At 51.6% G+C, this 16,488-nt stretch overlaps 2 protein-coding genes and 1 pseudogene across 2 annotated transcripts; 2 read left to right on the top strand and 1 right to left on the bottom strand.

The window, feature by feature from the left end:
* Positions 1-157: 157 nt before the first annotated feature.
* Positions 158-2,080, top strand: LOC147974841 (uncharacterized). Its single transcript, XM_087520167.1, has 2 exons — positions 158-490; positions 1,070-2,080. The coding sequence occupies exons 1-2, from the start codon at positions 158-160 to the stop codon at positions 2,078-2,080; spliced, it is 1,344 nt and encodes a 447-aa protein (XP_087376293.1).
* An 859-nt stretch (positions 2,081-2,939) lies between these two features.
* LOC125554616 (chaperone protein ClpB1-like) lies at positions 2,940-4,533 on the bottom strand (annotated as a pseudogene).
* Positions 4,534-10,306: 5,773 nt separating this feature from the next.
* Positions 10,307-15,219, top strand: LOC125550736 (C2 and GRAM domain-containing protein At5g50170). Its single transcript, XM_048713811.2, has 5 exons — positions 10,307-11,103; positions 13,511-13,707; positions 14,114-14,195; positions 14,277-14,882; positions 14,962-15,219. Exons 1-2 carry the CDS (start codon positions 10,716-10,718, stop codon positions 13,663-13,665), a joined length of 543 nt encoding a protein of 180 aa, XP_048569768.2. The 5' UTR covers positions 10,307-10,715; the 3' UTR covers positions 13,666-13,707; positions 14,114-14,195; positions 14,277-14,882; positions 14,962-15,219.
* The last annotated feature ends 1,269 nt before the right edge of the window (positions 15,220-16,488 follow it).

Here is a 16,488-nt window from a genome sequence, read left to right on the forward strand (position 1 = left end):
GTTCACGATGAGTGAAGTACAGCCACGTCCAAAAATATGTGCAGCTTGGGAATCAAATTCAGGACAACCAATCAAATTCAGTCGACTTCTCCTGCCTAAGTCTGAGGCGGCCCGGTCCCCCTCTGACTTTCTACCGATCTCCCTGCAAAACTGTATCATGAAGGCGGCTCTCTGCACTCGCCTTCAGCGGCACATCCACTCCCTGGTGGACCCGGACCAGACAGGCTTCATTCCCGGGAAGCGCATTTCCGAAAACATCGTCTACACTGCCGACTCTGTCAACTGGTCGAGCCTCCTCCTGATCTTGTCCACACGTGGGTTTAGTGACCGCTGGTATGATTGGATCCAGGCCATATTGTCCACTGGCCATACGTCTGTCCTTCTCAACAACACTCCGAGGGACTGGATCCTTTGCCGCAATGGCCTTCGCCAAGGCGACGCCCTTTCTTCCTATCTTTTTATCATCGTGGCCGACGTTTTGCAGCGCATGGTCCGAGCGGCCAGTGCCGATGGCCATCTGTCGCACCCCATCGATCCCACCATCCCTTGTCTCGTCCTTAAGTACGCTGACGACACCCTTATCCTTTGTCGTGCGGACGTCCCCTCTGTTACGCATCTCAAAAGCATTCTCGACGCTTTCGCCTATGCGACCGGGCTTGTGATCAATTTCCACAAGTCCGGGTTTGTTCCCATGCATTGCACCCCCGAGTTGTCGGCAGAGTTGGCCTCCATCTTAGGGTGCCCCATCTCTTCTTTCCCCCAACCTTACCTAGGGCTACCCTTGTCCCCGCTCAAGCTTCCTACCTCCGCCTATGACCCCCTCATCAAATCATTCGACCGCTATCTGTCGGGTTGGCGAGCTCTCCTGCTCTCGTCGGGTGGTCGACTGGTTCTTTGCAACGCTGTCCTTAATAATCTTCCAACCTACTTTATGTGTTCTTATTTGCTGCCCTCTGGAGTGATAGAGCAGATTGATCATAGGCACCGTTCCTTCTTTTGGACCGGCAAGGATACTTGCTCCGGGGCTCGCTGTTTAATTGCTTGGGACAAAGTGTGTGTTGATGTGCAGGAAGGTGGCTTCGGCATCCGGGATCTTCGACGACAAAACATGTGCCTCCTTCTTCATTTTGTGGACGTTCTTCACCGCCCCGACTGCCCACCATGGAAGAGGTGGTTCCTCAGCAACCTCCGCGGCGACATTGGCGACACATGCTCGACGCCATCGTTCCTTCAGGCGATCATCCAGGATGCTCTGCCTATCTACAGGAGCATTACTCGGGTGTGTCTAGGGGATGGGCGCACCACTTCTTTCTGGCAGGACAGGTGGCTTCCCGGCGGTGCACTCTGCTTCGTCTTCGAGGCGCTCTTCTCCCACTCGACGCGGCCCAACGAGACGGTTGCTGGGGTCGTTGAGTCCGGCCTTGCTCTCCAGCCGAGGCTGTCCGCAGTGGCGGCCGCCCAGCTCGGCTCCATACGGGAGCTCCTTCACTCCGTGCGTCTGGTGGACGTGCACGACCGCCGGGTCATGGCCTGGGGGCGAGACCTCTCGTTCAGCTCGCGGGCGGCGTTCTGCGTCCTGTCACTGCACGGCATCCGAGATCAGGACTCCATCGACCTCTGGGGCTCCCGACTCCCCAACAAGATCAAGATCTTTGCTCGGCTTCTTCTCGGCAATCGGCTTAGCACGCGCGCTAATCTGTTTGCCAAGAATTGTGCTCCATCACCTGTATGTGCCTCGTGCCATGACGACGAAACAGCGGACCACCTCTTCGCCTCCTGCCCGCAGGAGGCTCATGTCTGGGCGCGTCTCGACATGGGTCCTTTCCTCTCCGTGGCGGATATTGTTTCCAGGCAACCCCGGGCACCGCTGGATGCTGCTGCTTGGCGGGCTGGCCTCTACATCCTCCTTTGGCATGTGTGGAAGGCTCGAAACGATGTGGTGTTCAACTCCATCGTTTGTGAGTCCAAGGACGTTCTCCGGCGTGCGGCCGATGACACGCTACTTTGGGCGCGGCGTTTCGAGGACGCTGTGCGCGACCAACTTCTCCTGTTCCGCTCCCTCCTCATTGCGGCTTCCTAGCCCCCCTGTTTTTTCACTTTTCTCTTTATCTTGTTGTTTTTTATCTCCTCGATGAAAAACACTGTATGACGGCCTCGTCTTTTCGGGTAATATAACAACCGGTGGGGCACAATGCCCCCCCGTCATTCTCGGAAAGAAAATTCAGTCGACCGATTCAAAGTTTTTCTATGATCATTATAATCATTAATCACTATGCATCCAATGGGTACTTCTTATTGAAGATAAAATCCAGATTTGCATGTTTTTATACTAAAACATCTGATAGTAGATTTATATTTTTCTAATAATTATAATCCATAAATATACATTATCAATATTTTATGTTTCCCAAGTTAACTATCTATCATGTGAACAAGCAAGATTCTTGGTAACTGGCTTTTAGTATTCTAAACGCTTTTATATTAGTTTATGGAGAAAGTATCTACTATGAGTAGATATATTCATTTCTCCCACAAATAAATGTATTTAAAATATGTGTAAATACATCTATTTTTTTGACAAGTATTTTCAGATGAAGGGAGTATTCAATTTCTTTGTCTGTTCGAGCATTCATCACCCTTTAAATCATTTTTGTGCTGTGTGTTTTAGTTCCTTGCCATGACAACATGTTCAGGGTGTATTCTCATTGTAACGCACGGGTAATCTTCTAAGTAAAGTACAAAGCATAGTCGACACAAAAGCGACACCCAGGGTAGCGAAATCAATCTCCATGGAAAATTACTTTTAAAAAAATAATCTCCAGGGAAAATGGACCACAATCCACTTCGGGTTGACTGTAAATGGCAAAATTATCCAGCAAAAATATTCGGTGATTCTGTAGACTTTAAACTGTAACACATAGTTCACCCAAAAACACGGGTCCAGCTCAAATCCAAAGAATCAAACAGTTCTGTTCTGTCCGAAATGGAAAACACTTCACTCGTCTTCGTCATCATCGATCACGAACAGATGCTTCGTCGGGGGCCTCTTCCTCTTCTTTGTCGGAGAGGACGACGGGTCGTCGTTCTCCTTGGAACTCTGCTTGTCCAGGGCAAACACCAGGTCCTTCCTCTCCTCATCGGCATCGACGGACACGTAGCAGTCGTCGTCCACCTCCTCCTGCACACCATCTTGGATATCCTAGTCATAACGTTCTTCTGCAGGCAGTGTCTGATCGGCCTCGCGCCGTACATCTGCACCTGGTCGCTGGACCGCGAGAGGATCACGTCGAGGGCCGCGTCCGTGACGTCGAGGCCGATGCCCTTCTCCACGAGGCGCGCGGCGATGCCTCTGAGCTGCATCCTCGCCACCCTCCGCAGCTGCTCGCCGGAGAGCGGGCGGAAGATCACCATCTCGCTCAGCCGGTTGATGAGCTCGGGGCGGAAGTGCCTCTGCACATCGGCGATGACACGCTTGTGGGTGGCTTCAATGTCCTTTGTTGGCTGCGTGGGCGAGGAGGTGGTGCGCCCTGAGGTTGGAGGTCATGATGATGATGATGTTGGTGAAGTCGATGGTACGACCCTACCCGTCGGTGACGCACCCGTCGTCGAGGATCTGGAGGAAGACATCGAGCACGGAGGCGTCGGCCTTCTCCACCTCATCTAGGTGGACCACGTTGTACAGTCGCTGCCGCACCAGCTCCGTCAGCTGCCCGCCCTTCTCGTACCCATACGACCTACAAACGCATATGCCAGATCATCCATATGTAATCGTAGATTGCGTGTAGTGTACCAAAGAAAGAAGATGTATATAATACGTACGCACCCGGGAGATGTGCCAATGAGGCGAGTGGCGGAGTTGCTGCCCATGTACTCGGACATGTCGATGCGGACAAGCAGCTTCTCATTACCGAAGAGCTGCTCTGCGAGGGCCTTGGCGAGCTCCGTCTTGCCGACGCTAGTGGGGCCGAGGAAGAGGAACAATCCTGACGGCTGGTTTGGCTCCCCGAGTCCAGATCGCGAGCACACCGTGGCCTCGGCAACAACGTTCACCGCCTCATCCTGGTCGATGACGCGCCGGCAGCTCCAGTAGCATTGACCAACGCGCATGTCTTTGCATGGATTTTATGTTACAAAAGTAGAGGTTGTGATTGCATATGGGGCATTTGAGATGTGGACGGGCGATGTCCGTGGACGCATCCAGATGCGTCCGTGGACGTATAGGAGTCCAGATTTGCCAAACTCCAGTTGTATATGCTTTTAAGCAATTGTTCCGCCACTTTTGCTGGTTGTATTGATGTACCCAAGACATTCTCTCGCCTATTGTAATCTATAACATGTATAATGTTAGTTCATTAAGGGAAATTGGCCTCCTGGTGCGCAGAGCATCCCGAATTAATGACTCATTTGAGAAGTACCATAGTGGTTGTCGTGGTATTCTCACGGGGGGCTTGCGAGTCGACAGATGCCACAAGGGCTTAGTGTGAGGGTAAGACTGTTGTTGATAGGACCGGGAGCGGGTATGCGAGTAGCACGCTCTAGTTTACCCAGTTTCGGAGCTCTCCGTAGAGATAATACTCCTACTGCTGCATGTCTGAGTGTATCTGATATATCTGGTACAGAGTCGCTCCTAGAGCTGTATCTGAGATCAGTGCCATAGGCATCTGGCTTTGTGTATGCCTATATGAGGCATGCTAGTGGCCGGCCATGCTCATGGCCGTGAGCATGTGTGCTCATGTGGATGGATGGATGGATGGATAGCTAGCTTGCGTGCTAGCTTGTGTGTGTGCGTGAGAGTCCATGTGTGTCTCCTCCCGGATGAATGGATGGATGCTCATATATATAGTGTGGCTAGCTTATCATCTAAGCTAAGTGGTGGCATGTGCAAGGCATGGTGGGGTGTCATGCTTGTCCCCTGCGTCACTTCATAAATAGTGCCAGGGGACAAGTGACACTATACATGATAACTGAGATGACGCGTGAATAGTGCTTGGGTACATCCGTCTCGTCGGTGTCGGGTCGGGCTGCAGTCGGCAGCCGGCTGGTTGGCGCAGTCGGCAGCCGGCAGGCAGACTGAGGGGCTTTGCTAGCCCCGATGTCTTGAAATATCGTCTTGCCGTCTTCGGGGTATCCGTGTCCAATTACTCCGACAGTAGCCCCCAAGCCTCCGGGCAATTTGGCAAAGTTGAGCGGAGGTTTTTTGGCAAATGTTCATGGAAATGATCATAAAAAAGGACAAAGTTAGTCCACGCAAATATATCATATGCTTGCTTTTAGTATTGCAAGTTTTATGCGGAGGGTGCCGACTCGGTTTCGTCCGAGCCCCCTTCAATCTTTTTCATGTTCCCTCCACTTTTTGTCTTGTGCTCTTGCTTGCCGGACAACCGCTCTGCAGTCTGTGGCTGAGAGTGGGCCGCGAAGTGGAGTGTACAGTACTCAGAGTCTAGGAGCAGATTCAACCGAGTAGATACTTGTAAAGGAAAACGGCCGGGTCGCCCGAACCGTTTTTCTTCCCGGACGTTTTTCACGTGGGTGGCCTCCAGCATTCACCCTTGCTAGCCGGACAGCCGCTCTACGGTCTGTGACTAAGAGTGAGCCTTTGGTACCGCGCACGGTACTAAGCCGTCTGCGGGAACTAACGTCTCAGGCCAAGCGGCCAGCCCCCGGGCTAACTCTGGTTGGCGCCGGGGCGAACAGTGATGCTACTGTAATAAAATGCGGAGATAGCCCCCGAGCATCGCTCGTGGTTATCCATGCTTGCGTGGTGCAAAAATATGCGGGCGAGGAGCTCACATTGATTTTGGTGTAGTCGCGGTCGTCGAAAACAGTCGGCGCGACTCGGCGCTCGCGGAGCGCGTCGGCGCACCCGCTGGGTGTAGCCTTCGAGCCCCGGGGTGCTCGAAGGGGGGTCCCGGCCGGTCAGGCTCGACCGGCCAGGCGGCGAGGCGTCTTGCAACGCCCTTTATTCTTCTCTTCTGCCGGCTACTGGGAGCTGGACAAAACTTTTCTCTTGTCTGCAATCTTCGCGGGGGCGCGCCAGCGCACCCGCTGGGTGTAGCCCCCGAGATTCGGGCCGACTGCTGAGCAGTCGGGCCGGATCTCCCGGCAACTACTTTGTCTTTTTCTTTGCGGGGGCGCGTCAGCGCACCCGCTGGGTGTAGCCCCCGAGATTCGGGCCGACTGCTGAGCAGTCGGGCCGGATCTCCCGGCAACTACTTTGTCTTCTTCTTCGCGGGGGCGCGTCAGCGCACCCGCTGAGTGTAGCCCCCGAGATTCGGGCCGACTGCTGTGCAGTCGGGCCGGATCTCCCGGCAACTACTTTGTCTTCTTTCACGGGGGCGCGTCGGCGCACCCGCTGGGTGTAGCCCCCGAGATTCGGGCCGGCTGCTGAGCAGTTGGGTCGGATCTCCCGGCAACTACTTTGTCTTCCTCTTTTTATCTGCCCGTACAGCCGGACGGACTCTTCTTCTTCTGCTTCGTTTCTCAGACGCCCACTTTTTTCTCTCTCTCTCTTTCTTTTTTATAGCACCCGGCCAGACGAGCAGCCATCCCACTTTTTCCAGCCGGCCACTACGCAATCGGCCTCTTCTTTTTCTTTTTTCTTTTTGTTTCCAGCTGGCCCCTTTTTTTTTCTCCAGCAGAGGCAGTCGGCCGAAGGCACTCGAGGCGCGGGGAGCCGGTGAGGGTGCACGTGGCTTCCCAGAGTGCGTCAGTCGGCCGAAGCAGCAAGCCGGCGAGGCGAGCTCGTCCACCACGGAGTCGGCGCGAGCCGGCACACGCAGAACTGCGCAAGCCTGACGCACGCGCGGGGGGAGCAGGCGGAGCTGGCGCCCGGATGCCGGCCGACGCGGCTGGGGAGCAAGAGGGCGGAGCCGGAGACGACCGGGTCGTCCGGGTGGTGGAGCAGGCGGTCAGAGCAACGAGCCGGCATGGGTGCGGGGAGGAGGCGGACCCGACACATGAAGCCGGTCGCCGGCTGGAGCGGCAAGCCGGCGGGAGTAGAGGCCGGATGCGGCTGGAGCAGGGTGGAGTCGGAGCGAGGCGCGGGCGCAGCCGAACCCAGCGCGACGCGTGGAGTCGGACGGGGCGCGGGCGGACGTGCGGGAGCCAGCCCGGACGGGCCGGAGGCCACGTGGACGCGGCCACGCGCGGAGCCCGGAAGCCGGACGAAGCGGCGCCGCGGGCGAACGTAGGAGGCCGAGTGGGAGCCGGCCGGCGCGGGAGGACGGAGTGAGGCGCGGCGTAGCAGGAGCCGGCCCTCGTAGTTGGAGGAGCGACGACGGCCGGGTGCTGGTGCTGGGACACAGTGTGATTGGTGGAGAGCAGCAGCGGGCAGGGAGCCTCGGATGGCTCCATCGCAGGAGTCGAGGGTGACGTGCACTCCGGAGCAGCACCAGAGGGGTCAGCCGCCGGCAGGCGGGCGCTGCACGACGGGGGAGCGCGGCTGCAGCCGGTGGCCGGGACGGAGGCGCGCAAGCCATGCAGAGGAGGTGCTTGGCGGTGGGGCTACCAGCGGAGAAGACGCGTGGCGATGTGGTCTGAGTAGTGTCCAGGCAGTGTATGGGGATTGTCTTGGTAGTATTTGTGTAGTGTATGGCCAATGGTTTGACTGTTTGACTTAGCAGCTAGCTAGCTTGTATAGACGATATATGAAGAAGCAAACGCGTGCTTCGGCCGGAGCAAGGCACAATGCAGAGGGGAGTAGACGCGAGCGACGCAGCACGACACGCACGAACGCGACCGACCGAAGTGAGGCAACGTGCGCGTGGCGTGTGCGCGGACGGACGGCCGGCGTCGCAACGGTGGTGATGACGAAGGTGGAGAGGCCGACGACGAGGATGCGCCGCCCCGCACGGTCGCTCCGGGGGCGGGTCGAAGTCGAGCCCCCGAGCGCTACCGGAGAGATAGCGCGACGCCGCGGCGGTGATGGCGAAGATGGTCCCGCCCGGACTGCGAAACCAGCAGCAGCGTGGTAGCGTAGTAGTAGTACCGCCCCACGGTGGGCGCCAACTATCGTGGTATTCTCACGGGGGGCTTGCGAGTCGACAGATGCCACAAGGGCTTAGTGTGAGGGTAAGACTGCTGCTGATAGGACCGGGAGCGGGTATGCGAGTAGCATGCTCTAGTTTACCCAGCTTCGGAGCTCTCCGTAGAGATGATACTCCTACTGCTGCATGTCAGAGTGTATCTGATATATCTGGTACAGAGTCGCTCCTAGAGCTGTATCTGAGATCAGTGCCATAGGCATCTGGCTTTGTGTATGCCTATATGAGGCATGCTAGTGGCCGGCCATGCTCATGGCCGTGAGCATGTGTGCTCATGTGGATGGATGGATGGATAGCTTGCTTGCTTGCTAGCTTGTGTGTGTGCGTGAGAGTCCATGTGTGTCTCCTCCCGGATGGATGGATGGATGCTCATATATATAGTGTGGCTAGCTTATCATCTAAGCTAAGTGGTGGCATGGGCAAGGCATGGTGGGGTGTCATGCTTGTCCCCTGCGTCACTTCATAAATAGTGACAAGGGACAAGTGACACTATACATGATGACTGAGATGACGCGTGAATAGTGCTCGGGTACATCCGTCTCGTCGGTGTCTTGTCGGTGTCGGGTCGGGCTGCAGTCGGCAGCCGGCTGGTTGGCGCAGTCGGCAGCCGGCTGGTTGGCGCAGTCGGCAGCCGGCAGGCAGACTGTGGGGCTTTGCTAGCCCCGATGTTTTGAAATATCGTCTTGCCGTCTTCGGGGTATCTGTGTCCAATTACTCCGACAGTGGTGTTGAGGCACTGTAGCCTCTGAATTGTACTATAGCGATTTCGATATTATAGTATCATGAGGTACGTTATCGGTTCAAAAATAAAAGTTTACATTTGAAAAAAAAATCACGAATTGGAAAATCTGATAAATTTGAAAAAAGTTCATGAATTTTAGTAATTGTTCATGAATTTGAAAAAAAGATTGTGAAAAATGAAAAGAAATACGTGAATTTCGAAAAAAAATATCATAAAATTCAAAAATTGTTCATGAATTTGTGGAAAGTTCACAGATTTGAAAAAAAACTTCACAGATTTTCAAATTCATTAATTTGAGAAAACCAGGGCCTCGACAACGACGTTCACCGCCTCGTCCTGGTCGATGACGCGCCAGCAGCTCCAGTAGCATCTGATGACCAACATGCATGTTTTTACATAGATTTTATGTTTCAAAAGTAGAGGTTGTTGTTGCATATGGGCATTTGAGATGCGGACGGGCGATGTCCGTGGGCGCATCGAGATGCGTATGTGGGCTCCGGATTTGCCAAAGTCCAGTTGTATATGCTTTTAAGCAATTGTTCTGCCACTTTGCTGGTTGTATTGTTGTGCTCCAGGCAGCTCCTAACATTTGATACCCAAGACATTCTCTCGTCTATTGTAATCTATAACATGTATTATGTGTTGGAAATATGAGCAAATTACTACGAGATTTAATTCGAATAAACAGAAGATAAATCATGACCACATCAGTAGAGATTAAACTAATCATGCGAACTAGCATAGCAGATGATCATATCACATCTAGGGCACATACTAGAAACATGAATTCTACCACGATCTCGAACAGGAAGGATAGAATCACATACGGTGCAGCACCGCCGGCGTTGACGTTGTCGCCCATGTCGTCGAGGATGAGGTTGCTGAGGTCAGGGAAGAAGTCGTCGTTCGCGAAGTCGTCGCTGCCAGCAGTCGCGCGAGTGCGCTCCTCAAAAACTTGATCGCCCCTCTCCCGTACAGGATCACAAGAGGCGGGGTTCCGGAGGCCTGCTGTCCCTTCTCGCGGTGCACGCCGGAAGGAGGGATGGAGAAGACTTGCTTGGCGGCGCAATGATCTGGAACGGTGATGAGAAACCATACGAAGCGGCGACGTCTAGGGTAGACGTCTGCCTGACTATATAGTGTGGGCCGGGTAGGTCGTGGGAGTAAACCCCACGTCCGAGTCGTCACGATCCAAAAGAATCGGAAACGGTTCAGTAATTAACGCGTCCGTTAATTATTAATTAATGACTCATTAATTTTCCCATGCAGCAAAAATATAGACAACGTGCATAGCTCTGTCCTCGGCTTGGCTCAATCCCGCAACCCGCGGCGCGGCGAGCGAGGAGGAGGAGCGCGCGTGTAGGTCTCCTCTTCTCATGCTGATACAAATGGTAGAAGAGCTCACCTTATAAAGAGGTGCAACTCTCTCTCAATTTTCGGGGTGGGACTAAACTTTAGCCTCACTCACTCCACTCACATGTGTGCATGAATGGGCCAAAAGAATTTTAAAATTTTAGTTAGGCTTTGGGCCAAAGGCCTACTTGCAAAATTCCAACATCATGTTCCTTCATTAAGGAAAATTGGCCTCCTCTTGCACAGATCATCCCGAATTACCCACTCATTTGAGAAGTACCATAGTGGTGTTGAGGCACTGTAGCCTCTGAAATGTACGTACTATAGCAATTTCAGGCCTCGACACGGACCGCCCCGCACTCAAACCCCCGCGTGTCGGGCCTCCCCTGCCGCCGCGTGCCCGTGCCCCGTCCCACGTCACGGCACCACCCCGAAATCCAAATGACAACTACCCTCCCCGTCGGCTTCCAACTACTCCTCCCATTACAGCTTCTGATTTGATCGATCTTACCGCTTCCATCCATTCCACCAGCGATCAGAGTGTAGACTAGGCTCTCCACAGCAGCGGCAACGCCACCATGCGGCTGTACGTGTGCGTGCTCGAGGCCCGCGACCTCCCGGCGCCGCTGGACGGGGGCGGCGAAGGATTTTACGAGAGGGTGAAGGTGGGGAGGGAGCGGGCGCGGACGCGGGCGGTGGAGCTGGCGGGCCCGGGCGGCGCGGCGGCGTGGAACGAGGAGTTCGCGTTCGCGGTGAGGGAGGAGGAGGACGAGGTGGTCGAGGTCCAGGTGGCGCGGCGCCGGGAGGAGGGGGCCAGGAGGGAGGTGCTGGGCAGGGACAAGCTGCCGCTGCCGCCCGCGCAGGCCGCCTCCGCCGCCAGCGGGAGGCACTCGGTGCCGCCCACCTGGTTCACGCTGCACCCCAAGCACCGCCGGAAGGGCCGCGCCGCCGATGCCGCGGACTGCGGTGCGTGCTGCACCCATTTTCTGCTAAACCTTTTTTTTGCGTGCTGTAATTTCGGTAAATTCCTCCTCCAAATGGTCGGTGCGCGAAGCTACCCGTATTGTCTACCCTTGCCAAATGCCGCACGCAAGCTAGCGCGATTAGCATGCTCTTACGGAATAGAAAGTCAGTGCCTGTCATCGTAAGTCACTCGAAAGTATCACCACCTCGAGCGTACCGGCGACGTCTCTCTCACGGATGAGACATGAGAGAGACGGGCGGCATGTGTAGTGGTGATAGAGTAATCACGCACTAAGCCCAGCTCCTCGAGGCCCGATCGCGAGCGCACCACGGCCTTGGCAACCACGTTCACCGCCTCATCCTGGTCCGATGACGCGTCGGCAACTCCAGTAGCATGTGATGACCAACGCGCATGTCTTTGCATGGATTTTATGTTTCAAAAATAGAGATTGTGGTTCCATACGGGGCATTTGAGATGCGGACGACGACCGGGTGATGTCCATGGGCGCATCCAGATGCGTCCGTAGACGTATAGGAGTCCGGATTTGCCAAACTCCAGTTGTATATGCTTTTAAGCAATTGTTCTGCCACTTTGCTGGTTGTATTGTTGTGCTCCCGGCAGCTCCTAACATTTGATACCCAAGACATTGGTTCGAAAATAAAAGTTCCTCATTTGTAAAAAAAATCATGAATTGGAAAGGTTGGTAAATTTGAAAAAAGTTCATGAATTTTAGTAATTGTTCATGAATTTGAAAAAAAAAAGCTTGTGAAAAATGAAAAAATACGTGAATTTAAAAAAAATCACAAAATTCAAAAAATGTTCACGAATTTGTGGAAAGCTCACAGATTTGAAAAAAACTTCACGGATTTTAAAATTCATTAATTTGAGAAAAAATAATGAATTTAAAAAAGTTCATAAATAATTTAACAAATCATTAACTTCAAATATTAGCGAATTTTTAAAAGGTTCATGGATTTTAAAATTGGTCATGAAAATAAAAAACAAATCTGAAATTTGAAAAATGTTTCAATTTCCAAAAAGTTCATGAATTTTGAAAAAGTTGACAACTTTCAAAAGCTCGTAATTTGAAAAAGTTTACTGTAATGTAAAATGTTCACAATTTGAAAAGAAGTTTACAGACTTGAAAAACTTCAAGAATTTATAAAACAAAATCCCTAATTTGCAAAAATAAATGAATTTGTAAAAAGTTCACGCATTTTTAAAAGAAAGAAAAATAAAAAGGAAACAGAAAAAGGAAAAATAAAACAAAATAAAATAAAATAAAGTAAAAACCATGCCAGGAAAAACTGTAAGAAAAATCTACCAAAAAACACTGAAAAAAACTTACGATGGGCGGGCCTAATTGTCACGTAGTGTTAGGAGCGGTGTGCGCCAGGTAGCGAAATTTTCTGAACTGGTGCTTAAGGCGCTAAATAGGATCAAAATCAGCAGCAGCTGTCTTTTCGTCAAAATAATGAAAACAAAATATAGACCACAAGTCCACAACCCAATCCAAGTTGACTGTAAATGACAAAATTATATCTAGCAAAATTATTGGTTGATTCTGTAGCCTTTTAAAGTGCATAGATAAGAAATGCAACACAATGACCCAAAAACACATTTATGTCATCTCATATGCCAACTCAATGAATGCTGAATAGAAAGCATGGATGCTAACTTTTTTCAGTCATTAAAGCGAACGGTGCGTCTATCTATAGCACAGACTGACCAAGAGATTCACTGACCAGCAAAGCAGGGCTACCCTCGAAGTCATCCAGTGTCCAGATTTTCCCTGTCAGGGGCTCCGGGAGCTGCACAGTCAGCAGCAAGAAACCATGAGGAACAACACGGCAGCTACATGTGGCTTCAATCTTGATTAGAACATGGGCTAGAAATTACTAAAAAGCAAGAGCGACCTCGAATTGGGGTGCGCGGAAGCCCACGGAGACGCCGGTGGACTCCAACCTGGCTGCGCGCACCCGGAGACGCGTACTGCGGCGGCCTCCCCTGCTCGCCGCCGGCGAGATAAGGGACCGATACGCACGGACCTGGTGGGCGAGAGCCTGGCATGGGCGGGAAGAGGACGGCGGGGAGGAGGAAAGCAGCAAGGCGCGCGCTCCGGCAGCGCACGCGGCGACCAGGGACATGGCGCGTTCTGCTCGGGTAAAATCACTGTTCTGACCTTGTCAGCGTTTATAGTCACAAACTGAACTCGACAAGAAAGTATTTCGCGATTTGACCCTTTTAAAAACGCCAGGGTCCGCGGCGTTTCCATCCAACATAGAAATGTCGAGCAAGCTAGTGTTTCAAGCCAACACGCAAACGCCGAGGCGGCTAGCGTTTCTGACCTGGTCCACAGTGAGTCTGAACCCGCTGTTTTCGCTGACGTGGCACGCTTGAAACGCCAAGGTCCTTGGCGTTTCTGGCCAGGATTAAGTAACGCGCGCGGGCCGCGGGGGCCTAACCCAGCCCACTCCTCCGGTCGAGCAGTTCCTTCTCGACGACGAACTGGCGGCCGCCCCTCCCTCTTCTTCACCAAATCTTCCCCAGATCTGCTATTTTGATCATCAAAACAAGGAGATCGGAGCATCCCCGAGTTGCTTGAGGTATTCTCCTCCCAATCCTCCATTTATTTTCAGTCAAGATTGGCTATTGTAGATGTATTTTTTCAAACATGGTGGAACCCTAAGATGAGTTAGTAGTGATTTGTTTGATGAATATTTTGGTTACATTATGTTTAGAAAGAAGACATATACTCCTTGTGTTTAAGTATTCTTAGTTAACTTGTTTATTATTGGATTTAGAGAGAGATCATTTTTTTGGATTAGGTTGAGCCTATTATTTGTTAATAATTAGTTGTGATAGATTCTTTAGGATAAAATAGGTTGAAAAGAATTGGTGTTGGTAATGTATCATTGGGATAATTTGTAGTAGTTCTCACACGATTTTGTATATGATGCGGTCATAATTTTAAGCATATATTATAACAAATCCATTGACCTTATTTTGTAGGATGTTTGAGCCCGATAAATATCCCGGCCTTGATGATTATTACGAGGAGAAGCATCGTGCTGTGCTAGTGAAAAGAGGGGAGGTAATTATGTATCTACATTGTTGATTCTCATATTGTGAGTAGTTTAGAGAAGTATATAAATTGTGCGTGTGTTATTTGTAGGTTCCTCCAGTACTTCGTTTGAGAGGCCACAACCCACGTGAGTCCTTGAGGTATGACCGTCGCTACGAGCCTTATTTTAGAAGAATGGATCTTCTCTAGTTTGTGCTCAACTTTAAAGGCACACCACCATGGCTGAACTCGACGGCCATTACCGCCCTTACGGACCGTTGGAGACCGGAGACGCACTCTTTTCACCTTGCTCTTGGTGAGATGACCGTTACTTTGGAGGATATTGCGATGATCTCCGGTCTTCCGATCGAGGGCAGGGCTCTTACCGGGAAGGTGAGGTCTGAGGGGTGGCGACAAAGGGTTGCAGGTTTGGTTGGTGTTGAACCTCCCCCGTGGATTCATGAAACAAATAAGGATCCTAGGCCATCTGGTGTTTTGTTCTCGTGGCTACAAGAACATTTTTACGAGTGCCCAGAGAATGCCAGTCCGGCTGTTGTGGAGAGGTACGCCAGGGCTTACTTATGGAATCTTTTGACCCAAGTGGTGTTTCCTGACGGCACGGGAGACACAGCCTCGTGGATGTTCTTGGACCCTCTTCGTAACTGGGATGTCAAGTGGAGTTGGGGGTCAGCGGCACTAGCCTTCTTGTACCGTCAGGTAATGATAATTTGATGCATTCTCATTATATGAAAGAAATTTTTTCCTGTGGTTGTTTAATGTGTGTACAAATGTGCAGTTGGACGAAGCATGTATGAGGAGTAAGCCGAAATCTTGTCTTGGTGGTTTTGTTTGGGCCCTACAGATTTGGATGTGGGAGCGTATCCCTGTGGGTCGTAACTTCACCATTGCTCCGGAACAACCTTGGGAGTGGCCTTTTGACGGGGATGAGGAGCGATATCCCACTATCGCATACACTTGGGCTAATGTCCAAGTGTCGAGTATCGCCGTCATGGGGCGGTATAAGGCATACATAAGCGAGCTTGACATGCTTACTTACAACCAGGTAATTATCAAATCCCTTGCCATCATTACAGATTTTTTTGTTGTGCATGAGCTAGTGACATATTGTGATGTAGGTTAACTGGAGGCCGTACATGGTACTTAGGCAATTCCCTTTAAGCAATATGTGCCTTCGTGACCAACATCTTTGGCGTGTGCGTTGCCCCATGATATGTTTTTTTGCGGTGGAGTGGCATCTTCCACATCGTGTTTCGAAGCAATTTGGAGTACAACAACGTACCTTGCCGGAGTATGTTGAGACAAGTGTGGTGCTACATAGGTGAGAGTTTCTTGTACCATATGTTGATCAATGTGTAACCACGGAAAAATGAAAATGATGCCGATACTTCTCATGCTTTGTAGGACGAGCCGGCAACACAACAAGAATGTCATTAATTGGGAGGATCACCATCTTATGTGGGTAGACATGTGGAATGCTCAGAGGAATGCCCGAGTTGAAGATGATCACACACCTGACAATGACGAGGGGGCATATTTAAGGCATTTGGAGTGGCTTCGCAAAGTGTACAGAGTTATCCTGAAGGGTGCTTGGACTCGTGCCGATTGCTTGGAAGTAATGCCAAGTGAGGCTGCCGATGGTGCATTCAACAACTCTATTAGGGAGACCATTGGAGCGCACCTAGATTATGGCCCTCTGCATGACCGAGTGGTATGTCTTTTTGTCTCTTTTTTGAACATGTGACATTTCTTCATGAGTGGTGTGTCACTTAAGTTTTATTCAGGGCACGGAGCTATGGAGATGTATCAATGATAGTAATGTGGTGCTTGGCCGCGCACCTGGTAGAGAAATAGACGTTCTCGTTAGGAGTACTCTACAGGTTAGAGGCCCTCTTAATATGAACATGTGTCATGTGAACTATTTTTGCATATTTACATGTCAATGTCTTTGCCTCTGCAGAAGGTTGTGAATCATTGCCGAACACTAGCCGCTTTACTTTCTTGCCATGGCGGTTCATCCACGGATGTGCGTGCACGTGCTCAGTATAGAATGGATGTGCTGTCTTCCGCTCGTCCATCTTCGAGCCAAGCACGCGCTTCTTCCGCTCGTCCATCTTCCAGCCGAGCAGGTGCTTCTTCGAGCCGATCACGGATTGATGAACAGGAAGATGAAGAGGAGGAGACAGACTACGATGCGGATCCCGACTATATGGAGCTTGCGGCTTCGCAGATGGAAGATGCTCCACCGCCAACTCAACCTTCTCAGCCTTCTGAAGAAGCACGCCGAGTTAGCTCAAGAACCATC

This window comes from Triticum urartu, chromosome 4A (assembly GCF_056163025.1).
Source record: "Triticum urartu cultivar PI428250 chromosome 4A, HENAU_Tu73, whole genome shotgun sequence".
Lineage (NCBI taxonomy): Eukaryota > Viridiplantae > Streptophyta > Magnoliopsida > Poales > Poaceae > Triticum > Triticum urartu.

Excerpts from the sequence above, each read along its gene's own strand:
- LOC147974841 (XM_087520167.1), top strand. The coding sequence starts at position 158 with ATGAAGGCGGCTCTCTGCACTCGCCTTCAGCGGCACATCCACTCCCTG. Across the intron at positions 491-1,069 it reads CCGACGTTTTGCAGCGCATG|GAAGGTGGCTTCGGCATCCG; the intron begins GTCCGAGCGGCC and ends GTTGATGTGCAG.
- LOC125550736 (XM_048713811.2), top strand. The coding sequence starts at position 10,716 with ATGCGGCTGTACGTGTGCGTGCTCGAGGCCCGCGACCTCCCGGCGCCG. Across the intron at positions 11,104-13,510 it reads CGCCGATGCCGCGGACTGCG|GTCCTTGGCGTTTCTGGCCA; the intron begins GTGCGTGCTGCA and ends TGAAACGCCAAG.